This window comes from Carassius carassius, chromosome 46 (assembly GCF_963082965.1).
Source record: "Carassius carassius chromosome 46, fCarCar2.1, whole genome shotgun sequence".
Taxonomy (NCBI): Eukaryota; Metazoa; Chordata; class Actinopteri; order Cypriniformes; family Cyprinidae; genus Carassius; species Carassius carassius.
Genome location: NC_081800.1, coordinates 5,783,085 through 5,809,960, shown reverse-complemented (window position 1 = coordinate 5,809,960; position 26,876 = coordinate 5,783,085). Strand labels below are relative to the sequence as shown.

General features: G+C 37.6%; 1 protein-coding gene and 1 long non-coding RNA gene across 2 annotated transcripts; both read right to left on the bottom strand.

The window, feature by feature from the left end:
- Positions 1 to 8,976: 8,976 nt before the first annotated feature.
- Positions 8,977 to 12,295, bottom strand: LOC132129502 (potassium voltage-gated channel subfamily A member 2-like). Its single transcript, XM_059541135.1, has one exon. The coding sequence runs from the start codon at positions 12,190 to 12,192 to the stop codon at positions 10,714 to 10,716; it is 1,479 nt and encodes a 492-aa protein (XP_059397118.1). The 5' UTR covers positions 12,193 to 12,295; the 3' UTR covers positions 8,977 to 10,713.
- A 3-nt stretch (positions 12,296 to 12,298) lies between these two features.
- LOC132129503 (uncharacterized) lies at positions 12,299 to 14,988 on the bottom strand. Its single transcript, XR_009428532.1, has 3 exons — positions 14,773 to 14,988; positions 13,808 to 14,194; positions 12,299 to 12,311 (listed from the first exon to the last, which is right to left on the bottom strand). It is a non-coding gene; the product is annotated as an uncharacterized LOC132129503 (long non-coding RNA).
- Positions 14,989 to 26,876: the final 11,888 nt, after the last annotated feature.

The window sequence follows — 26,876 nt, the reverse complement described above, 5'->3', positions numbered from 1 at the left end:
ACATTTAAAAAAATCTTACCAACCAAAATTTTTTTTAATAGTGTAACAATAAAACAAAAAACATTTTTGATAGACAGGGAGACAGACTTCATCAGTTTCATCAGTGCTCTTTTCTTCAGTGCCAGGGTTTAGAAAATAAATATTAAGGGCCTTTCAGAACCTATAAATATATAATAAAAATAAATAATATTTTTTTGAAAGTATGACAAGATTTATCTATAGCAATATAAATTCAGTTAAATATTCATGAAACATGCTTCTAAATATATATGCCAGGAAATATTATGCTACCCTTTTCATATATCTGATCCTTTGTTCTGTATCTGGAGAACTAAAATTACAAATACCTTACATTTATACATGCAGGAAAGTTACATTTTGGATTTAACTGCAAGTCATCTTAACAAAAATGAAAAGCTATGTGAAAAATCTACCTACAGTTTAAGTTAATTGAGTACATTGTATTTCCATCTCCAAACAAAGTAAACTGAGAGTAGTTTGTCTGAACATCACTGAAAGGGGATTAAGGCCAGAGCCTTTACCAATTATCATCGACCCAAAGCTATATTTGATCCACTGTGGTCTCTGCACTTCCTCACAAGATCATTTTGAGCTGCTGCCTTTTTTTTCATGAGATGTAAGTGAAAAGTACTTAAGCTCTCAAAGGTGAATACACATATTACAAACCATAATATTTTTTTTATAAATAAATACATTTTAGAAATAAAATTATATATATATATAAATTATTATGCCATTCATTTATATTTCCAGTTTGCATTTTAATTTTAGTTTAGGTTTTAGTAACTATATTATTAATAGTCCTACTTGAACTTAAACTTTTTCCACGTTTCTAATTTTTCTAATATTTTAAGTTTAACCTTTTTATTATTTGTATTTGATTTCATTACAGATTATGCCAGTAAAATGAATAGTTCTAGTTTTAGTTAATAACAGTAACATCTCTGACTGTGATCATCTCTTACATACACAGTAAAATCACTCTGCTCTTCTAGTCACTTTCTTTGCTCAACTGAGCAACATTAGATGTATTGCTATTAGCAAGGTGTTAGAAACGTCCTGACTCCGCTGTACATTCATCTACTGTAAGGCTGCAGATCCCAGCGGACTCTTCCCAGTAGCTCCCCGTCCTACTTTCTCTTTATGGGACAAACAGTGGTACATTAGTCAGTACTTTATTAGCATATGGGTTGTACCTAATATATAGTGAAAGTGTAAGTTAAATAAGATGTATATCTGATATAGTAACCCTTGAAGAAAACATTATTTTTAGCATTGTTTTTAGTATGTGTTGTTTTGCTGTAATGTTATGTTTTTGGACAGCCCTTTGCATTTTAATTGTAATTTTAAAAGTTCAAATTGATAGTAAATTAGCTGGAATTTAGAGTGCTTTTGGCCAATTTAAATAGGGTATTTTATATGAAATTTCATTATTATATTTACATTTTATAATTACACCTACAATATATTTTAATGTATGTTATTTGTAAACACACATTTGTAACAAAGTTTCAGTTTAGTACATTTAAAATATATTAATGTAATATAAAGATAAAATAAGTACATACTTTACATGTATTTTATTATGTTAGTCAACACATTAAAATAAGTGTACTTTGTTAAAGTTTGATAAAAGATAATTAAAATATAATGACTGAAAGTAATTAAAATATAATTACTAAAACTTTTTTGGTAAGTGGACTTTTTTTTATAAGTGTACTTAAGTGTAAGAAATAGTGATGATAGTGTACTTTCTTTTTTAATGAATATTATATTATTAATATTTGCAAGTGCAGACATTATATTAATAATATCTGCAAGATAAGTGAAACGACTTCCCATATATACTATAATATATTATATGTTTTGTTGGAAACATCCAGTCAATCTGTACTCTGGGGTTTGAAGTGAAACCATTAGAGAACCACTGCTCTAGAGCACCATAGCCTTTCAAATAAATGACTTTGACATAACTAATATATTTTAATAATGATTCAATGTCTGCTGCATTTTAAGTTTGGCTCTGAAAGATACCGTTCAGAATCTCCCTCAGATAGAGTTTTTGGATCAATAGCCATCAGCTGCCAGGACTCCTGTCTACTGCATGCCATCTCATCTCAGACAGTCTGTCATCAGAACAGAGGCGTCAGCAGCAGAAATAAGCAGCAGTGGCGGTGACAGTGGGGTGGTAATGGTGTTGGGCAGGTTTGGACCTGCTGAGCTGAACTAGAAACAGATGGGAGAGACGGGCCAGTGGAAGGTGAGATCTTCACCTGTCGCAGGAAGCTGGAAATGTTTGCTCTCCCACAGGTTATCCATCGCCCACATGGAGTGGATTATATATAGATGACTTGGCTATTCGGCACAACACAGAGTGCATTTTGAGTGCAACACAATGAATTTTGACAGATCTTTCTGCTCGTTAGAGTTCAGCAACAGAAAGATGTATAATGGCCTCATGTACAGCACTGAGAGAACTGGCCATTTTTTTTACCATCTAAGCAACCATATGCAAACTCTTAACAATTTTATATATATATATATATATATATATATATATATATATATATATATACAGTGACGGACTGGCCATTGGGCAATGTGGGCAAATGCCACTGCGGCCGCCTGGTCTCATCACTTGTTGTGGCCGCATCACAAACAAATAAATAGGCTAAATAAAGCGAGGAAGCGGCCGCCTATTGGTGCAATGGCTGCAAGCGGCAGCACCACCAGCGGCTCGCTCGCCGGCGCTCATCACAACTTGTGGCGCACATAAAAAAAGGCTAAATAAATAAATAAAGCGGAGATGGGGCCGCCTTTTGGCAGATTGGCCGCCCGCAACCGGCAGCACAACCATATAAAAAGGCTAAATAAATAAATAAAGCGGAGATGGGGCCGCCTTTTGGCAGATTGGCCGCCCGCAACCGGCAGCACAACCATATAAAAAGGCTAAATAAATAAATAAAGCGGAGTGTTTGCAACAATAGGCCGTCGCAAATCAACAGACTAAGTACTATATGAACTGACAAAATGTAAAAATGTGTACCTTGAATCAATGCAATAGTCGCTTTGGATAAAAGCGTCTGCATGCATAATGTAAATGTAAATGTAAATATGAATAAAATAATAATAAATTATAATTATTATTATGAGTCACTCCTCAAATATGAGACAGTTCTCACTGCACAGTTGTTCCTGCGTGTTTTCACAATCACATCGCCTTTGTCAAAGTATCTCCAAACCAATGCCATGGATCTCTTGACTGCCCATCGCATGGTGACAGAAACACACCACAAACTTAAAGACTTTGTCAGAGACTTTGACACAGTGAAAGACGCAGCAGACAATTTTGTGAAATGGGCTAATGGTGGATTCCAAAATGTGGATTCTGAGATGGAAGTGCAGGCTTCACTGCCATCAAAACGGATGAAAAAAAGAAAAACAATGCCAGGAGAGTCTACCGATGAAGAAAACACAACTGAAGACTCACTGACAGCTTACAGGATCAATGTTCACAACATCATTCTTGATACAGTCTCTGAATGTATGCACCGCCACTTCCTGCAGCACGGGAAACTTTATGCTGACTTATCACTACTTGATCCGCTTCATTTTCCAGAAACAAATTCAAATGGACTCCCTCATAATGCACTTGAGGACATAAGTAAATGCCTCATTCCATTTGATAAAGATGCAACAGTTGAACATTTAGAGTCTGAGTTGTGCAGTCTGGCCCTCCACTGGAACACTATTAAAAAGTCCGCTCTCAGTGAGTACACAACCAGAGAGTCACAGTCTCTTACCTCTGAGGAAGAAGACAATCGGGAGGACATGGAAGAAATTGATCTAGTTAGCAAAAGATGCACAGCCTGCAGGAACTGTGCTGTGTGTTGCTACTTCCTCCTCCAGCAGCTGAAGTTTTTTTCACATGCATACCACAAAATACAGTTGGCCTACAAATTTTTGTTGACCCTGTCCTGCACACAAGTGGCATGTGAAAGAAGCTTCTCGAAACTGAAGTTCATCAAGAGTCGTCTTAGGAGCAGAATGGGAGAGGAAAATTTGGAAGCCTTCATGTTGATGGCAACAGAGAAGGAGATCCTCATGAGACTGGATACAGATGATGTGATTGACAGAGTGGCAGAGAAAAGCAAATTATTGTGCAACCTGCTACTGTAACCACATGAAGGTAAAACATTTATTTTTTATGTCTTTGGTTAAGCTATTATTGGAGTGTGTTGTTTGTGTAATGTTATGTTTCTTTGTTGGTTGCAGATGACTTGAGAAGACAAATGTGGCCTCTCTGCTAAAATTGCCAGGGCCTCTTTTTGGTGCCAGTCCGCCACTGTATATATATATAAGCTAATTTTTTACATTATTCATGTGAATAAGATAAAGCAAAAGAATACAAAAGACAAGATTAAAACCAATATCAAACAAAAACTAAAATTATATATAAACACACACACACTAAAACAAAACAATTACGTAAAAGAAGGTTAAAACCAATATCAAATAAAAATAAAATAAAATAAATGCATTTAGATTCACTATTTTTAGGTTATTATTTAAACAAAAGTGCATATTTTGAATATTAATAAAATAAAATAAAATAAATGCATTTAGATTCACTATTTTTAGATTATTATTTTAAAAAGTGCTTAAAGTGTATTTTGAATATTTATAAAATAAAATAAAATAAGGCAATTAAGTACGAGAAGTTAAAACCAACATTGAATAATAATAATTAATACAAATAATAATAATAAACTCGAAATAGTTTAAATAGATTTCACTATTTTTTAAGTCATATGACATTGAGTAAATAACAAAATTAAAATAATTATATAAATAAAATAAAATTTAATTAAATTAAATAAGGCAGTTAGACAAAAGACAGTTAAAACTAATGAATCCACCAGTAACCACTAACAAGTTCATGAATCAATCAATCGACACCACCATCATCCCAAAATTAAAGAGACACAGAAAATTTCACAAGTCATTGTAAGCTTATCATGATTTATAATATACTCATCCTCATAATAATTATTGATAGATCTCTTTACAGTTATAATCTTTTCGAAGGAAAAGATGCATCTCTTGTTCTCTTTCCAAGATTGTCTTTTAGGTTTAGCATTAGCGTCCAGTGGTCCTTGTAAAGTGCATGACATTTATCACATCCAGAGAATGTACTGAGTCCTCCATCTCTCGGTTCTTCTGTCTGTTATATTATTGTGCTCAGTTAAAAAAAAAAATCTTCTTCTTTATCCTTGAAAACAAAAGGTCTGTACAAGAAATGAAAGATCAGGCCTCCTGGATGACGATGTGGGGACAATATCACATATACACACAGACACATGCAGACCAACACCAAACATCTCAGCTCATCCGCTGAAGTGCACAGTTCTTTATCCATCAACCTGTTGACATCAAGAGTATCTCCACAGATGGTGGAGAGAGGTGTGCTACTACACAGAGAGATAACGTGTGCTTTTCAGAGAAGTCAGAGTTTTGCCTTTCACACATCTGTAAGGCCTTGTTCACACAGGCAGCAAAAAAATCAATTTTTTAGATCAAAATAGATCCAAATCACATTCTCGGGTCACCTGAAATGAAAATTTTAATTAAAATCTGAGGTTTGGAAACTCGTTTCAGTGACCTTGTGTAAATAGAAGTACACTTTAGTGTAAGAGTACTTATTACAGAAATAATACATTTAAAAATACATATACTTAAATGTCAACTGAATGTTTTTCGGACACTTAATTGCATGTTATTTACAAAATTAAATGAAAATGTATATTTTTATATGTAATTGTCTTTAAAATCTGGTTTACTGTGTGTATACTGCTGGATGTACTGACAAGAATTTGTGGTAAAATAAAATATACTTTAATGTAATTTCTACTGAAACTATTCAAATATATTTGTGATTACACATTTGAGATGATAAAATTGCAATTTAGTACATTTAAAATATATTAACATTAAATATACATCAAAATAGCATGCTACAGTTCAAATTATAATCGCATACTTTACATGTTCTTTATATGTTAGTCACATCAAAACATACTTTAATGCATGACACTTAAAAAAACAAACTGTAACATTTTAATTGAGAAACACAGTTATGATAGTATTCTTTCCTTAAGTACACTTAAGTGGGCTTTTGTTTAATTAATATTATACTATTAATATCTGCAAGTGCTAACATTAATAATATTAACCATACCTGCAGGTTCAGATATTAATATAAGCGCAGATATAATTTTCTGCGAGTCTTGTAAAAACATACTTTTTAGATTTGAAGTACACATTTAATGCAATTAAGCACACAACTTTTTCACAAGGGTACGAATATTTGGGGTGGATTTCAAAGTGTTTTTTTTTTTTATTATTATTATTTTTTTATTCAGGCCACAGAGTGCATATAACCTCACAGACAACATTCACCCTTTTTTCATGTAGTGAACTATGGAATTTATTATTTGCTATATATTAAATGAATGCATTCTCAGTTTAGCTTAGCATTATCCTAATGCTATAGTCATTACATAGTGAGCAATGTAGATTTGCTATATTAGATATTGGCTACAGTGTCTTAACAGACAGATCCAGTCCCTTTAAGCACTGCAGCATAGACAGTCAGTCCAAAACAACTGAATTTGGAAAACAAACTGGATTAATGTGCAGTGTGAACAAGGCTTGATTTTCACTTCAAAACAAGATGAGAAACGAGCTCAGAGCTCCCACATCCATCAACCCCAAAAAACTCCAATCATGATCTTATTCTGAAACACATCTGCTCATCTATCCTCTCAGTCTTGGTCTGTTCATCTACCTGTTTGTTCATTTGTCCACCCATCTTTATCTGTATATACAATGTATTTCCATATTGCATGTACATGTTTATAGCAAATGAAGGCTTGCTTTTTTATCCATAGATCATGCCTGAGTGTGAACAGTAAAGCCTGTAATGACATTCAGTTGAATATTGATTAGATATAAAGGCTTGGTTTGATTGCTGATACATTTATATAATCGATAGGCAAAGCTTCTATGATAATTTCAGTTAGAGGTTTTTTTTTTTTTTTTTCTCTGTGTTTGTGCTTAATGTATATGAAGTATACTAATACTACAATACATCTAGATTTGGATAAGGTTTAAAGGATATCATTGCAGCTGTGAATTTTCTGACTATTAAGAAACTGTGTTACATGGTGGAGATGTTTTATAAAGCTACAGCTTGCATTAATACAACAATGAAAGCAGCGGATTTTTAAAAATGTATCATCACAAAGCTGTGTTTATATATAGGCGTTAAAAGTATTTGAAATCTCTAGAGTATTACAAATGTACAGACCGACTGTCGCAGTGAATATATTAAAAACAATATATTCACAATTTTATACAATGAGGCAGCTATGGAGATGATATTAAAAACGATACTTTCAGAGCATCAGTTCGGCATATTTCGCTATAAAATGCTTACTAAAATTACGACATCTTATCAATTATCCCTTCGTCTAAAAGACAATTGTAGCCCTGGCAGTGTACAAGGGCTTGACTGATTACTGTATACCATCCTTCGCATGGACAGCCAATGTAAAAGGGCTTCCGCATGCATTCAACAACACAAACATTGAGAAAGTCTGTTTTCCTGAGGCGACTGACAAGCATCCTCAGAGTGGTGTATGTTATGTAGGATATACAGTCATTACAACAGGATGTGATGGAATCTGTGAAGGTAAATATGAGAGGACAAAAAAAAAAATCTTTGTGATTCTAAACTATGCTTTTCGTTGAAAAATTATGGAGGCAAAAAAAAAAAAAAAAAAAAATTATATATATACATATATATATATATATACTGTATATATGTGTGAATAAATGCCTTAAAATATGACAAATATGTAAACATGATTTTTTTTTTCTTCACACATCCCTCTTACTCTAATGTCCTTTTCATTAGCTAATCAATTCATGTCAACATTTTTCTCATCAAATATTGTATTTTGCGTAGACATATGTCACAATACACCAGTAAAACGGGTTGTGAGCAGTTTCATGTCAATTTCAAGTGACTTCAAGAATGTCATCACGTCTTTTCGAGAGACCAAGAAAAGTGTCCCATTCATTAAGGCTGAACGTTAAAGTAATGGCTGCAATATTTCACTCACTATTCCAAGTCTCAGAGCCTCTTCTTAAGCGATCTTTGCTTTCTCTAAACATTTGCTTAAAACTGGTGAAAGCAGGTAGCATGGCTAAGCATAGGCTCAACCTCCAACCCTCACTTGTAGTAAAAGTGTTATTAGGTTAGGATGTCTTGCATTTGCAAAGGATGGAGTGAATGGCGCACCACGCTCTTGGATATGGCAGTATTGCCTCACTGAGAAGTTTTCAAAGTTTTCAAAGAGAAAATGCGTAGCCTCAAAGGCCAGAGGCTTATCTCTCATTCGGCCAGCGTAACAGCAAACATAGTGGCAAGGAGATCTGCTACGTATTTTGACAGTGGAGTGAATGTAATTAAGCTGGGGTGGTAGGGTATGTACTATTTAGTTACCATAGAGCTTTTCTACTTCTCAGCTGTAAATTGCATAGGTCCTGAACCACTTGGATTTCAAAACAAATGGTTTTCTGCTTTTATTTCCCACTTTAAAGACCCCATGAAATGGCTAGAGACTGGAGAAAAATAAATAAGTCACTAGTGTAAAAACAGTAAAACGTGTTTTCTGATTTGTTACTTCATTTTAAAAAAAATGATTTCATAAGTACACATGGCTTCATTTTAATGAAGAAATATACATTTGCATATGCATAATGGTGTAGTTACATTATTTACCAGCAGGGGCTAACTATTGACAATAACCAGCCGAACCTATTTGGCACTAGGAGATTTATTTATTCATTTATTTTTTCTTTCTATGGAGTATTTTATGTTTACACGCATTTCATTTTCTTAGAAATGCTGACAATTTAAAATATACTTTATATCTCAATATACCTAAAAAGTTTAAAAGCTAAAAAAGTCAATTTTGATTTCATGAGGTCTTTAACATCAATACAAGGATAAGCTACAGACTAGACATATTAAATGTACCAACATTTAATTTGAAAAAACCATCAGAATCCCTTGTTATTAAATCGGGGACTGAGATTTTTTAAAGTTAGATTTCCCCCATATCCAAATGTGGTGCTTTTAAATGCTCATTTTATTTGGTGCATCTCACTCTCCCTCGCTTAATTAAACCAAACTTCGAAATGAGCAACCTTGATGGTTTTCAAAAAAGTGTGCTATAACATAACTAATATATTAGCCTACTAACATAGAAAACTATTTGCAAAATATTTTAACCTTAAAAATAACAATAATAATATATAATATTGCACATACTGTTAATCTCACAGAGAAAAATATTGATAAAGATATGAATACTTATTTCTAGTTTTGTAAGTATCATTTTTCCTACATGCATGCTACAAGGAATGTGTACCAGACATGCACCACAAAAGTAGCAGAATATTTCCTATCTCTGAAAAAAGCTATTCAAGGAAGCATCATTTTCACACAAGTTTTATCCAAATTCTCCAGCATCATATTATGAGCAGGATGCACCATGAAATGGCACTACAATGTAAAAACAACATAAAAATGCAATAAATAGCGGCAGTGAACTTCATCTTTGGTGACCTGACTTATTGAGCTAGTGTTTTGCTGTTGTTGGCTGCAATGTCACAGTAAAATATCTACACTCCTGTAACCCCTCGTCAGGCGCTTATAGGGGTAGATGTTCATCACAAAACACATTTCTCATACACATGGAATGCTTGGAAGTTTACAATGATGGAAAAAGTAAGTGACAGATGGAAATGATGCAATGGAGGGCAGCTGCTCATGCAGTATAGTTGAATTACGACATTGGAAAAATGGGCGACTTTAAAACAATCTCCGCTCCACTTTCAGGTCTGTTTACTCTAACACGGGACACACTACAATCCTAGAACGTTGGCAGCAAAAGAGGGAAAAATGGTCATACAGATAGAGAAAAGGGGCAGATTAACTGGCTTTCCAGGCCCCCAAGGTTGGTGCCTGCATGTATTTCTCTGTCACAAGATGGAATGCTATATTTTTAGGTACCACACATGGTATGCCGTTGTGGCTGGCAGGACAGGCAGCGTTTGTGCATTTGCAGAGAAATACATCCTCCATGGTGATTCTTCATGAATAAACATTAACTCGGTCAATTGGAGTGACAAAATTGTTGTTCTTCCAACGTATAAATACACACAAGACTCAAGGGGTCCTCAGGTTGGCAGTGAATGGGGAATGGGAGTCAGGAATTGGTCCCTCTATGCTAAGCATGTATCTATTTATTAGGCTACGATTTGGCTACTGTTGCAAGCAGAACGACTACTAGAACAGTCACACAGAAAAGACAAACTCCATGCAGACACTGAACACGACGATGCAAAACAACGTCCCCCAACAATCAAGTTTTCCAGAACTTGTGACAGGTAATGGGGATGGAATGATGTACAGGTCTTCAATATTGATCCTTCGCTCAAATGGACGCATTTCAGTTCTCCCATCTTCAAACTCTTGCACGAGGTGTCTGAAGCCTTCAAAACCGGGGTTTGCACTCCCCTACTTTATTTCACCTTGTCTTTCAAGGCTGTTCAAAGCAGTTATACATCTGTAAGCATTTTGGTGATGTTAACATAGTTAGTGTTGGTTAGGTTACAGTTGCCAGTCTTGTTCTCCTCTCGAAAGTCCTCATTGCTGTTGTTAACAGCTTCTTGAATTTCCATGTAGTCAGACTTGCTCATGGTTGACCCGCTGCGGCTCTTTTTCAGATCCTCCGAGGAGTCTATCTTGGGGACGCTGGTCACGTTAAGGTACTGGGCCTGTTCCTCGCCTTCTGTCTCTCGATGGTAGAAGTAGTTGAAGTTTGAGACTATGACAGGCACGGGCAAGGCAATGGTCAGCACACCAGCGATAGCGCACAGGGATCCCACAATTTTGCCTCCGATAGTAGTTGGAACCATGTCACCATACCCTACTGTCGTCATTGTGACCACGGCCCACCAGAAGGCATCAGGGATGCTAATAAACTGTGAGTCAGCCTCGTCCGCCTCAGCGAAGTAGACGGCACTCGAAAAGAGGATGACTCCGATGAAGAGAAAGAAGATAAGCAACCCTAGCTCCCTCATGCTGGCCTTGAGTGTTTGCCCAAGAATCTGCAGCCCTTTCGAGTGCCGGGACAGTTTGAAGATCCTGAAGACTCGTACTAATCTGATGACCCTCAAAATGGCAAGCGACATGGCTTGCTGCCCTTGTTGGCCATCCTCTGGCTTCTCTGCTAGCTCTGTGCCCAATGTGATAAAGTAAGGTATTATAGCCACAATATCAATGATGTTCATTATATTGACAAAGAAGCCTGCTTTGCTGGGACACGCAAAGAAACGCACTAGGAACTCGAAGGAGAACCATATGATGCAAAGGGTCTCCAGGATGAAGAAGGGGTCAGTAAAGTAGGTGGAGGTGTAAGTATTTGTTGAGTTGGAGTCCATGGGAATTTTGTGGTCCAGGTCCTCATTGCGAAAAACCGGAAGTGTCTCTAGGCAAAAACTGACTATAGATATGAGGATGACCATGACGGAAATGATGGCAATAATCCGTGCAGGCCCTGAACTTTCAGGGTACTCAAAGAGCAGCCACACCTGCCTCTGAAACTCATTTTCTGGCAGGAGTTTCTCCTCTTCCTTAATAAATCCTTCATCCTCTCTGAACATCTCAATGGCTTCTTCCCCGAGCTCATAGAAACGTATCTCCTCAGAAAAAATATCCAATGTCACATTGACAGGCCTCCGCAGCCTGCCGCCTGACTGGTAATAATACAGAATGGCGTCAAAACTTGGGCGGTTCCTGTCGAAAAAGTACTCATTCCTCAGTGGGTCAAAATAGCGCATTCTCTTTTTGGGGTCCCCGAGCAATGTCTCGGGGAACTGAGACAGAGTTTTGAGCTGCGTCTCAAAGCGCAGGCCAGAGATGTTAATGACCACCCTTTCGCAGCACTCATGGTCTGGTTCCGGGTCATACGTGTCCTGTGGCTGACCCGGGTGAGCTGCGGCTTCATCAGCTGGGTCGCCTGTGGCAACAGTCATGCTGTGAATGAATGCAACCTGCAGTTTGTGGTCAGGATGCGACTATGTTGCCTCTAAAAGTCTGTAGAAAAGAAGCAGGGAAATTTGGGGCTTCCTTTCACTGGTTAACCCAGGAAACACTGAAAGAAATATAAAGCAGAAAAAAGATTACTTAAGCCAACAAGCATTCTTTTTAACATGTGCACTGCAAGAATGCAATGTGCTTACTAAAAATGAATTTATTCTACTCTACTGTGAGTTTATTTGGATTCTTCATTTTCTACAACAATGCATAAAGTACTCACTTTGTTTTTGAACTAATATAGCAATCAACTCAAACATCATTAAATCTGCAAAGAAAGTAAAGAGGCATTGTAACACTGCAAAGCATGACTGCTAAGGAAAAGCATGGCTACAGACCAGGGCACATATATAAACATCTATCAATCACATGGAGAAGTCAGCCTGACCACTTTACACATTGTATTTGCTTTTATCTTCCAAGTAGATCGATACTTGCCATGGCAAGACTGTATCATTCCTCTTAGGATTCAATTATGCACTGTAAATCTAATAACAGCCTGAGTGCACTTAAGTCATAATTGGATATTCCAAAACCTCCCCAAATGCATTTCGCCAAGACAGCAAGACTGCTCGAGATAGAAAAGATGAAGAAATGCAACACTTTCTACCTAAGTTCACCAACAATAGGTAAATATATGTTAAGACAAATATATATATATATATATATATATATATATATATATATATATATATATATATATATATATATATATATATACCTCTACGTTTACATGCACATCATTTTCCAATTAAGGTCTGTATAGTGTATAGGGCTGTAGTCTGAAAAATAACTTTTCATGCTGTACAGTCATTGCAGTATTGCTGTATTGTTTTGGGAAACACTGCAGATGGTATTTCAATATATTTAGGCAATAGTAATTTATTTTTAATGTAGTTAATAAGGGGGCCCACATAGCCTCGTTGCTTCATAAATGTTTTTCTTCAATAGCATGATTTTTTTTATAAAAATGTGTATCTAAAATCATCTAGAATTAGATATGCATATATAAATGAATGTTAAATTATGGTGGATTTCTGGAATAAGTGTTAATTACATGATCCAACATTGTAATTTTTATAATTTACCATAGAAACCAGAATACTGGTTATCAGTTATGTGGTTAATATTATGTTAATGTGTGCACAATGGGGAAATAAACTAATTCTGATCAGTAGCTGCTGGACTATTCTTGTGCATCTACAGTAACTGCAGTCAGTGTCTCTACCGCTTAAACCAGCCTCACGGTTTGCTAGGCTGCTCTTAACTGTTAAGCTGGTCTCCCAGCCTGCCTAAGCTGTTGCTCACAAGGTTTAACTGTCGCTTAACAGGCTGTGGACTATCTTAGACCAGCAAACCAGTTTAGGCCGGTTTAAGCTAGCGTGTTATTGTAAATCACAGACAAAAGCATGAATCATTGCAGTGTGTCTAATTAAATATATTAATCCAGCTTCAGTGTGTTTTTCAAATGCAAAACAATTTGAAGCTTCCATGAAGTCAATCAGCTCAGCATCCACAGACAGTATAACTAGAGAGTAGGTTACGCAAGCTTACCTGCAAGCACCAAAGCTCCCGAAATAATTTGCTAAATGATTATGTTCACATGACACCAGCAGCACTAATGTAACGTCTCGTTGCCAGGGTCAGTGGTGTCTTTCAGCAGCCATTCATTATAGGTACTGCAATGATCCTGGTGTTCCTCCCGCCCGCTGCGCCAGATCTGCGCCGGACTCCAATATATCCGCCCGTGTGCGCCTTCAGGACAAACGGGAAACATACAGCAGCGTGTCTCAAAGAAACGAACGGAGGCAAAGCGAAGGGGCCTCCCTTAAGACGTTATTTGCAAAGAGTTTCCCATTGAAACGGTCCAAAAATGCTATGGTCAGCCAAATCTGACGCCCCCTGTGTCCTCACAGTGTTGTCTCGACTCAATTCAGAGATCTGCAAAGAAATAGGGGAGCTGTTTGCGTTGGGCGTCGCCTCAAACATGCTCACATTATACAAGATAGTAACATTTAACACAAGAGGCAGAGGAGAATTGCCTGAATACGTGTGGCCGCTCTCGAGTTTGGTGGCCAAAATGATGCTCTGAGGAGTGGCAACATCTTGTTGTTGAGCAAACGCGCTCATCTTACGCGCAAAAATCCATAGAGCATCACGTTTCAGACGTTGCCAGTCTTAAATTTGCTGCTTGTTTGGGGTTTCCCGCGTTCCCTTTAAGCTGTTATCCAATTGTCCAAAAACAACGGTTTTATTTGGAGTGTTTATTTTTTATTACAGGACACATATTCAGAATCCAGGCTCATGCACCCGTGAAAAACACCGGCTGTGATCAGTGTATTAACCCTTTCACGCAAAAGCGCGAGGTGTCTGCACTGACATGCTTCAGCAATAGGTTCCTCTCTCTAGGTGGACGATCAAAGCATGCCCATGCATTAATGTGCTAAAGGCATTCACGCATTTCGTTTCATTCAAGGCATTGATGCATCAAAGCATGCATTTAAAAATAAAAAGTCAACCTTCCCGAGTTGTCTTCAAGATGCAAAATACCCATCGAAATATGCACAGGGATTCCTCGTGCGCTTACTTGTGCTCTCCTCGTTCATTTTAGGGAGTGGCGCGCCGTGAGCTAGCCATTTCATGTCAAAGTCCAACTTTTCGTCTTTTACTCATAATTACTGTGTTAGCGCGAGCGGTATAGGCTGCAGTTAAGCACTGCTGCGCATACAAAGGGACTACAGTGAGCTGTGCAGCTGCTCTCCACCACTCCTTACCGATATACAGCGTGGGCAAATTAAAGGGGAAGCGCCTCCTCTGCGCTAATTCAGCTTCTGCTGCTGCTGCTGCTGGTACCTCACTGCCTCTGGGATCAGAATGACTATTATCAGAGTAATTCACAGTTGTTTCCATTTTTAAAATATGTATTTGTCGATAAATTTATAAAAAGATCTATTTTTTTATTAAAAATATTATGTGAAATATATTAAAACAAATACATTTACTACTAATAATAATATTCTTTACGCTATGAAGTTAATTCTTATTCGCTATTAAGTTATAATTGCTTATAATAAATATTATATATATATATATATATATATATATATATATATAATATTTATTATGAGCAATTATAACTTAATAGCGAATAAGCATTAACTGTTAACTGTTAACTGAATGTTACATATGTTTATCATTAACATGTAAAAAAAATAGAAGGCTATTCCTGTCATTTTATCATTTTATTTTTAACTCTAATTTTTATTATTATTCTAAAATAATATAAATAAATGTAATAATGCTAAGATGTGTATATTTATTATATATTCATACATTTATGTTATTTCTATTTATTATTTATAAAATATTTATTTATTTAAAATACGTATTAAAATGTTAATATATTTTAAAATGTAGCATGCACAATTCTAAAACAATTATTATTATTATTATTATTATTAACTTGTATATTTAATGTAATTGTTTATAATTAATATTAGATAACGTTTCATTATGTAAATGTAAAATGTATTATTAACATTGTATTCAAGATTGTATTCAGATTGCATTGTACAAAATTATATTACAGTCAAATTGCCCTTTTATTATTTAATGTATTACTCTAAATTGTATTCATTATTATAAAATAGTATAAATGAATGTATAAATAAATGTGAAAATAATGCATTGTAATATTAGAATTAATAATAAAATTGATATTTTTATTTATTTGTTACCGGTGCTTAAACCAAGTGTAAGCCACATTAGGACATGTGGACGTGAGCGTTTTGAACTGTAGCAGTAAAAACTTGAACATCCTGGCAACTTTTATATGAGCATACTAAAACAATTCAAAACAACTTAGAAATCATATAGCAATGCACTGCCAACCAAACACAACACATTAGCGCTGAAACAGCAACTTTTACACGAACACCAGAGCTCATATATTCTTCAGAAAACATAAAAAAAGATCTATTTATAGATATACTAAATATTTACTGAACATTATTATTTATTTACTTGTGATTATAAGTAGCACACCTTTGACAAAGAAAGCATTTCAGGCTTGCTAGAAACCTGGCTGGCTACTAGACCTGAATATGTCTGTTCATTTCTAAAGTGAAATGAGGAACGGGTAGCGTGGAGTTACAGTTGGTACATTAGGGAGGTGCTGAAGTCTCTCGGGGGACTGTTGCTCTGTTTGTGGGCGCGAGAGAGGATGAACTGTGTGTGCCTGCTGCATGCACATACTACATTGAGAGCGGCTGATTGCACACTGCCACTGCATGTTTACTAAACCAGCAAAATAAACACCATCGGATGAACTGAGCCAAATATGTAGTCTTATTGATAGCGCTAGACTGATGTGATGATAATTTGATGAAACTGGGTATTATGGGCCGATGTTTGGATAAGGAGATGAGGAGATCAGGGTTTATGGTGACTGACTGATTTGTCATGAGGACAAGGTTGAAAGGTGAAACCATCTCCATTTAGACTGTTAAAGAAACAGTTTGATTGCTAATTATGGGTACTGAAAGATACACAATACAAACACATAAGGCCACATATAGCCACATGATCCAAAATACATAATAAAAAGAAACTTTATGAGTCTTGAAGGTAGACAAAGATGATATATTATGAAGTGTAAGGAGTAGCGGATTCCATAATGGAATCATTAACACTAAATGACCTAGTGTACCACTTACAGTGGACAGCCGAAAACATTAAATGGACAAAAGACCAACCTCAGATAATCTGAGGGATCGGGCAGGAGAGTAGGGGTACAGTAAGTCAGACAGATATGGAGGCGCAAGACCATTTAATGCTTTAAATGTTAGAAGGAATTTCTGTAAGTGAATACGTGATTGCACAGGTAGCCAGTGAAGATCATGCAGTAGAGGAGTAATATGAGCAGAGCACCTGGTGGGGGTGAGAACTCTTGCTGCTGAGTTCTGAACATACTGTAACCTTGCAATACGTTTTTTAGGCAGACCAAGAAATAGAGCATTGCAATAATCCAGACGTGATGTGATTAACGCATGATTTAAGATTCCAGCATCAGCTAGAGTTCAGCTAGAACACGCATATCAGGAAATAGACGAACAATAGCAGACACTAGACACAGAAAAACACAGGGCTTAAGTACTTAGAACTAAACGAGACACATCTGGAATCAAATAACATCATAAAAAAAGGAAACACCTGAGAACAATGAATGGGAGAAACTACTGTAGGTAATGAGCACCTCAAAATCAGAATGCAGAAGAATTATAATGCCCTTTTTAACATCAGTCTGTCTTCCCACTATGACAAACGAAGTGCTAGTTAATGGATGCATCACAAATAGCACTATGTGGCTGTGAGGTGCTGTGGACTCAAGCTACTGAAGTGCAGTTCCTGAGATGACCAGAAATAATGTTTACCTGCTTATGAAGTTTTAATTCAACCGAAACAGATTCTATTTGCAAAACAGCTAATGGTAACATGCTAATTCTCAGTGGATTCTTTTTCAGAACTGAACTTGGTCACATCATGCTCCATTTAAAACTATATATAGATTTGTTTATTTGGATAGCTTAGACTACTTAATGGAAGAATGGATTTGATCCAAATATTCATGTTCCTTTCTTCATTGCCTTCCAACTCCACACAGCTACAGCTATATAGATCTTAACTCACTATAGGGTCATCTGCAGTCCTCCCTGTTGGTCTGCTAATTATTTATGAGGAAACATTCCATTAAAAGGAAACCATCTAAAAGGCAGCGTCTTCCCCCATAACAAACAGGCTAACAAAAAGGTTTGCATTGCATTAGCTTGACTGTCTTGACTGTCTTGATTATTCTTTTAATATTTATGTCTTCACTCATTCTTGTTTATTGTTTATTTTGTTTATTTTTGTAAATTTTCACTGTATGCCACTAAGGTTATTGCTAATTAGAACTGAAAGACGATGCAGAAGATAACATTCACTTACTGTATTGAAACCAGGGCTAAATAAAAATCTCAATAATCCCAGCAACTCCAGTCCATCAATTAACATTTTGTGAAGCATAAAGCTAGATGTTTATAAGAAACAAATCCATTATTAAGGCAGTTTAAATGGTTAGAATATGAGTTCTCTATCTGTAATATAGCTTTTTCAGTGAAAGTGATCTCATCTGAATCAGGAGAAAAATATGCCCAGATCAACTACTGTTTACCATAAAGAAAAAAGCAGTCTGAAACAGTTCTGAACAATATTTCAGCATATTATGATGTGAGAGACAACAGGGGATTAACTTTTTTTTCACTGGAGGAAGTGTTATAATGGATTGTTTTAGCCAGAAGCAACATTTTAAAGTGAAAAATGTCTTAATGATGGATTTGTTTCTTACAAACACGCAGCTTTTCACTTCACAAGTCATTAACTGATGGACTGGAGTGGTGTGGATTATTTGTGGATTATTGTGATGTTTTTATCAGCTGTTTGGACTCTCATTCTGACGGCACCCATCCACTGCAGAGGATCCATTGGATAACCTGAGTACATTTTTGGCTAAATTAAATTTTTTGGGTGAACTATTCCTTTAATTGACACTGATTAGAAAATAAAAATTGTAAAATTCAAAAATGAAGGTAAAATAAGCAATTTTTCACAAAATATATTATGAAATACACAATGAAAGAAGATGTTACTTTGATTAAAAACATACAGTAAAAACATTCATAATGCTACAAAAGATTTCTATTTCAAATAAATGCTGTTCTTCTGAACTTTATATTCATCAAAGCTATAATTACGTATAACTGTTTTGAACACTGACATAATAAATGTTAATATAGCAATATAATATGTTTTTTTTAGCAGTAAATCAGTACATTAGAATGATTTTTGAAGGATCACATGACACTGAAAACTGGACAAATGATGCTGAAAATTCAACTTTACATCACAGGAAAAAAAATTGCATTTTTAAATATATTACAATAGAAAGTAATTTCGATCAAATAAATGACTTGGAAAAAAAAAAACATGCATAAGTCTGCAACCTGCAATATGAAAGGTAAAATATAGAAATATCAAACCATTATTTTGACCAGCATATAGAGTACTTAAACCTGAACCAATCAACTGAGAACAGTTCATCTTTTTCAATAAAACCTTTATTATTTTGTTGTGTTATTCATTTAAATGTCTCATTAATTGTTATTCAATTTTTTTATATTACTTACTGCAGTCCTATGCAATTTCACTTATACCAATCAAAAATTCAATTAACATTCAATTGTACTATTTTGAAGGGTTTGTGTGCGTGTATTTTTGTAACAGCGTGCGTGTTTCAGGTGCGATATGGCAGTGAGACTGTGATCGTGCTCTTTCGAGCTGGGAACGATGTGCTCAGGAGACCTTGATGCTGCATCCTAGAAACCAGTGCAGCATTCATTCTTCAACCACACACACTGAAGATAACAAAACACTTCCCAAAACTCATCCCTTTACGTCTACACAGTGTTTTAAAGTGGACACAGTTTTTATCTTTTGTTATACAGTGACGCAATTTCCTAAAATACCGCAGTTTTAAATAACCCAAAATTGCTCCACTTTTGCTCTTCATTTCCAACATAAACACAGGCGGAAACGCTCTGGCTGGCTGTTTGTAAGAGCAAGTGATATGCTAGTCTAATTTACGAAGAGCAATGGAAACGCTAAACAGAATGGGGATAGGAAACCTGTTAGTGGAGAATCTTCCTTTGAGATATTATCCGCACAACATAATTAGTTTACGCATAATGAAGTCACTTCCTCCATACTGCATTACAGTAACTCTCTTGAAGGTGCCCTTCTCCTGATATTTTTAGTTTAACGTCTGGGCGGTAACTCCACTCCTCCCCTATCATGCATTTTTGCAGGTCTGGGTTCCACATGCAGCCAACCCAGTGTCATATCTCTGAATGGATCATTTCTATTGATTATAGGTGAGAGTTCACTTCCCTCCTATTCTGGCAATTGGAAAAATCCATATAAGGTCTCCCTGCTCATTACCTGTAGAGCTTTTGCTGGAATGGACAAATACATTGACTGGAACAAAACAGCCCGGTTTGGTCAGATCAATTTGGCTTTCATGAGCTCTGTGATTAGAAGGCACATGTTTATATGTATATTCACACTGGCCCTTTTTTGAGTATATATATATATATATATATATATATATATATATATATATATATATATATATATATATATATATATATACTCACATCTGAGCTAAATGTAATATTTTTAGACACTTAATTGCATGTTAATTGCAATTAAATATATATTAAGAGACTAAAATTAAGAGTGCTTTTCTGACCCACTTAAGTAGAACTTAAGTTCATCTTTATATGTAATTTCATAATTTATCCCAAAGTCTTTGAAATATTGTTCAAATGTACTGCTGAATGTTCTGACAAAATGATGATAACCTAAAATATACCTTAATTCATTTCTGTGTTTAAATATATTTGTAATTACACATTTGTAATGAAGAAGTTATAATTAAGTACATTTAAAATATATTAACCATAAATGTAATATTGACTAACATTGCAGTTAAAAATTAGAATTAGAAGTACTTTGCGTGTGCTTTAGTATGTTAGGTAAATAAGGGATACTTCTGGAAAGCACAAAGTACACTATACATCTTGCAGGCCAAAGTCTGGGCACTCAGAGAAAGTTTCCTTGATTTGAGGGGGGGAAAAGCTGCTGGATTTGAGAAATCGTTGTTTGCAACACACACAGACACACACAGACACACACACACACACACACACACACACAAAACAGTGAATTATCGTAACGTTGAGCACATTTTGTAAGTGCCAAGAAAAACCATAGCATTAAATAAAAAAGTGCAGTTTAACAGCATAACCTTCTGAAGGTCTCTTTCATCAGGACCGGTTTGCTTGCTGTGTGGGGTGTGAAAGCTCGGCACTTTCAGAAGATGCCACCTTTCTTCTATGAGCCATGAGACTACATCCTGTTGGAAAGGCCTCCGGGGATTTCTGTGTGATGGACCATGCAACGGGAAAAAAAAGTAGAGCCAGGCCTGGAGGACAAAGGAAAACCCCTTCAGCTCCAATATAACCAGTTCCCTCTCCAGCAGACAGCATCTCGGCAGGATCCTGGGATGGACATGGAGAAGACCATCTGGTCTGAGTCAGTTAGGAATTCATAAGGGGATTTATTGGAGTGTGTGTGTGTGTGTGAAATGATAGATGGAGTGTGTTATGGGAGCAGGTGCAAACATTGAGACCCAGTGGAGTGAGTAACCGCTCAAGGCAGCTTCACTCGTGAACACTGTAGGCTATAGCATACAAAACAGAATGACTGATGGGCCTTAGTTTGGTGGTGTTATGGTGGGTGCAAGTTGCACACAGATGAACATTTATGTAACCATGCCTCGGATGATAACAAACGTAGGTTCATTCAGTTATTAGAATCAATCATTAACTAGTAAACACCTACTACACAAGCGAAAGATCTCCATCTGCTCACATTATGACGGCGTTTCTCTTCAACACTCTTTCTAAAATGGTGACAATCCAATCCATCTGTGGCCACAACGTGACAGCCATAGAAACTATCTGCTCAAGCGTCATCAGCTGTGTGCAGGGCTTCCATTCCCTAGACTACAAATTTGATCTTCATTATTACGTAGGAGAAAATGAACACTCAGAAGATTGATGTAGACAAGAAATTGAGCAATTAGGTAAATAAAGGAATGTGAACATTTCATTACACTACTGTTCAAAAGTTAGGATTGGTAAGTGTGACGAGTGGGGCGGGGCCGAGGGACATGGGAGCGAGGCCGGGGGAGTGATTGGAGATGAACTACACCTGTTCGTCCCACCGGTCTCGAGGCCCATGGAGGAGATGGAAGGATATAAAACTGGAGCGACGACAGTGAGGGACGAGAGAGGACCAGGCCTGGGCTTTTAGTTGTGTTTTGGTTTTTATTTTATGCGCACCAGTCGTCCGTGAGGGGCTGGTGCGCTGTTTTGTGTTTATTTTGTTATTAAAATGTTTTTGATTGTCCGCCGGTTCCCGCCTCCTTCTTCCGGATGAATATGAAGGTTTTATCATTACAGTGGTGCCGAAGCCCGGGAGAAGGAGGGGCGCGCTGCTGAAGATCCCTCGCCGCTGTGGTGAATCCGCGGTGCCATCGAGCTGGCGAGGAGTGTGCCGCCATGGACGCTCGAGGCGGTGGACTGGAGCGAGTTGCCGGGGACGGGCGAGCTCGCTACCGGCCGCCCACGATGTGGAGAGACGGCTGCCGTCCGTGAGGGAGCGGAGGAGTCGGCGCCGTTCGCCAGGTGGCCGGAGCCTGCTGCCTCCGCCGGAACGGGGAGGAGCAGGGAACGGGGGACTCCTGCCGGCTGCCCAAAACCGGAGGAGCCGTCGCCGTCCACCGGGCGGCGGAGGAGTGTCGTGCCGTCCGCCGAGGGCCGTCCAGTGCCACCGCCAGGCACCGCGGAGGAGATCACCCAGCTGGTGGAGGGCCGAGCAGCGGTGCGTCTGGGAACCGGAATTTTTTTTTTTTTTTTTTTTCCCTCTCTCTCCTCTCTCGTCTCTGTCGCTCCTCCTTCCATCTCCTTTTCTCTCGCCTCGCCTGTCCTACCCCCAGGTTCCCGCAGGTCCCCGGGAGCGGCCCCCCCGGAGGGGGGGGGAGTAGAGCGCAGTCTCGGGAGTACCCCCCGGCCTGCGAGGGCCGATGGGGGTATGTGACGAGTGGGGCGGGGCCGAGGGACATGGGAGCGAGGCCGGGGGAGTGATTGGAGATGAACTACACCTGTTCGTCCCACCGGTCTCGAGGCCCATGGAGGAGATGGAAGGATATAAAACTGGAGCGACGACAGTGAAGGACGAGAGAGGACCAGGCCTGGGCTTTTAGTTGTGTTTTGGTTTTTATTTTATGCGCACCAGTCGTCCGTGAGGGGCTGGTGCGCTGTTTTGTGTTTATTTTGTTATTAAAATGTTTTTGATTGTCCGCCGGTTCCCGCCTCCTTCTTCCGGATGAATATGAAGGTTTTATCATTACAGTGGTGCCGAAGCCCGGGAGAAGGAGGGGCGCGCTGCTGAAGATCCCTCGCCGCTGTGGTGAATCCGCGGTGCCATCGAGCTGGCGAGGAGTGTGCCGCCATGGACGCTCGAGGCGGTGGACTGGAGCGAGTTGCCGGGGACGGGCGAGCTCGCTACCGGCCGCCCACGATGTGGAGAGACGGCTGCCGTCCGTGAGGGAGCGGAGGAGTCGGCGCCGTTCGCCAGGTGGCCGGAGCCTGCTGCCTCCGCCGGAACGGGGAGGAGCAGGGAACGGGGGACTCCTGCCGGCTGCCCAAAACCGGAGGAGCCGTCGCCGTCCACCGGGCGGCGGAGGAGTGTCGTGCCGTCCGCCGAGGGCCGTCCAGTGCCACCGCCAGGCACCGCGGAGGAGATCACCCAGCTGGTGGAGGGCCGAGCAGCGGTGCGTCTGGGAACCGGAATTTTTTTTTTTTTTTTTTTTCCCTCTCTCTCCTCTCTCGTCTCTGTCGCTCCTCCTTCCATCTCCTTTTCTCTCGCCTCGCCTGTCCTACCCCCAGGTTCCCGCAGGTCCCCGGGAGCGGCCCCCCCGGAGGGGGGGGGAGTAGAGCGCAGTCTCGGGAGTACCCCCCGGCCTGCGAGGGCCGATGGGGGTATGTGACGAGTGGGGCGGGGCCGAGGGACATGGGAGCGAGGCCGGGGGAGTGATTGGAGATGAACTACACCTGTTCGTCCCACCGGTCTCGAGGCCCATGGAGGAGATGGAAGGATATAAAACTGGAGCGACGACAGTGAAGGACGAGAGAGGACCAGGCCTGGGCTTTTAGTTGTGTTTTGGTTTTTATTTTATGCGCACCAGTCGTCCGTGAGGGGCTGGTGCGCTGTTTTGTGTTTATTTTGTTATTAAAATGTTTTTGATTGTCCGCCGGTTCCCGCCTCCTTCTTCCGGATGAATATGAAGGTTGATATCGTTACAGTAAGATTTATTTATTCATTAAAATTATTATTTTTATTAATTTATACTGCAAGGGTGCCTTAAATTGATCAAAAGTGTCAGTAAAGATATTTATAATGTTACAGAGGATTTCCTTTTCAAATAAATGAAATGTTCCATTTCAGCAGCAAATCAGCATATGAGAATGATTTCTGAAGGATCATGTGACACTGAAGACTGAAGACTTAATAAATTAATATTTTTATATATATTCAAAATTATAAAATTAGATTTTTTTATCACAATTGATTTCACAATATTATTCTGTTTCTGAATTAATAAAAGTAGCTTTGTTAAGCATAAGAGACTTCTTTCAAAAACATTTGTAAAATATCTTACAGACCATAACCTTGTAAACAGTCAAACTGAATGCATATAGTATGTTTGCACCTTTAAAATAACACCTGATTAAAAAAATAAATAAAAAAATTGAAGATTAAGCGCAGCTTCGGCCCTTTACGGGCATCTACAACAGAAAAATGCATCATGGTCTAAACATTTGAGAAAGTCAGCAGTTATATTCTGCTATTTCATGAGAAATGCACATAGGGGACAAAAGTCACTGAGCAATACTATATATATTTTGTTGATTTAGAAAAATTAGGTTTACATCCTCTCAAGTTGTTCTAAATGCAACACAAAATGAGATATTTTGAAGAATGTATTAGCTGTTCTTTTCCATACACTTACACTAAATGTGGCTTAAAACCTTCGGAAAAATACACAAAAGCAACAAAACATGCTACATTTTAAGCCATCAAAACACGATTTGACGTATTATTAACGTTTTGTGTAAAGAGCTAATTAAGATGGAAGTCATTAAACACATTTGCATTCACATTCCCAGCACATTCATTTAAACGTCTCCTTTTGCGTTTCTCAGGACAAAGTTAGTCATACAGGTTTGGGCAAGTATATGATGACAGAATGTACATTTTTATTTGAGTTTAGCTCTGGGCTTCACAAAGTATCATCTCCTCGACTCATATTTTAAAATAGGCAGTGTATAGTAATGAGTGAGCCGTCTTCATCTGTATTTAGTATCGGATGACTCACATCCTGCAGTGGCACGTATACGGCTGGCGTCCCACTTTTCACATTTGTAGTATTAATAGTATATCACCACAGAATGAGACAAGGTATCATTCACAGATAAATCCACAAATATTTTCCCATCAAATTGAAATGAAACAGAGCTAAACAGAACAACGCTCTGGAGAACTGCATGTGCTTACTCAAATTGTCCTTCTTTTCCACTTGGGCTAAAGATTCTCTGCAGTACTTGCAGTTCATGCAACTGGGCCACTGCAGTACACCTGGCTTTTTCAAAGGCACATTGAACTATATAACACTGAAAAAGTAATAATAAAAAAGTTCTGTTTTCCATCTTGCTTTCGCACGTTATCTTTCTTTAAGGGTATCACTGTAGCTTTGCATCCTGCAGTTGCATTATAGTGCTGCTCTAATGAAGTACAAAACACCTGTTTGCAAACACTGTGCAGCTTGTCTAGCAGAAGGATTGCACCTAATGAATTTACTTCATATTAAAGAGTTTTAATGAACATTTATCCCCTTATTCTTACTACGAAGTAAACGTTTTACAAGCAATAAGACACTGTGCTGTATTGTGAATATTGTCAGAGCTTGCACACACATTCTTGTATTGAAACCAGCTAGACGGATCATATGTGCATTAACTCCTAGTCACTTTTGCTAATATACAGACATAATACGGCAGGAACGTGATGTCATGACAACACTGATCGGCTTGTGGCACTATAGGAACACGTGGCTCCAAACACTTCATTAGCAAACTATAACAGAGATGGAAAATATCTATTTCATGCTTTTAATGGAACTGCTAAAAGATCTACCACACTATCTTATGATTCCATATTTGCAATTTGTACATTACCGATCAAAGGTTTAAGTATTGAGTATTGTTTTTTTTTGTCTTTTTTCTTCAAATTACACTTTTCATCTGCTAGGCCACATTAAATTGATCAAAAGTGAAAGTAAAGACATTTATAATCTTACCAAAGATGTCTAATCATTAAAGAATTCTGAAAAAGGTATGACTGTTTCCATAAAAAATATAAAGTTTCTCAACTGTTTTCAACAATAATAAGGAATGTCTCTTGAGCAGCGACTCAGAATAGTATAAGGATTTCTGAAGGATCAATCTTAGAATACAACACAAAGCTAATTTTGAATGACTGTCAATGGGAAATATGTATACATTTTTGCAGCCACATGTAGTTACTGAAAGCACATTTCTGCCTCAGAATAAAAAAAATAAAATAAAAGTTAATTATGAAAAGTTATTTATCAATAAAGTCACAACTGTAAAATATGAAGTCACTATTGTGATATTGACACAATATCATTATGAGATGTATATTCACAATTGTTAGACTGTATACTGTAAACAAATGATGAAAAATAATGTCACATTTACAAGAAAAAAGAACTGTTTTAAAATAAAGCTGCTATTGTAATATAACAATATCATTATAAGATACTAATTCACATTTGTGAAATTTAAATTCGATATTGTGAGATTTTAAGTTGCAATTGTAA

What these genes read in the sequence shown, in the direction of transcription:
- LOC132129502 (XM_059541135.1), bottom strand. Translation starts at nt 12,192, where the DNA reads ATGACTGTTGCCACAGGCGACCCAGCTGATGAAGCCGCAGCTCACCCG.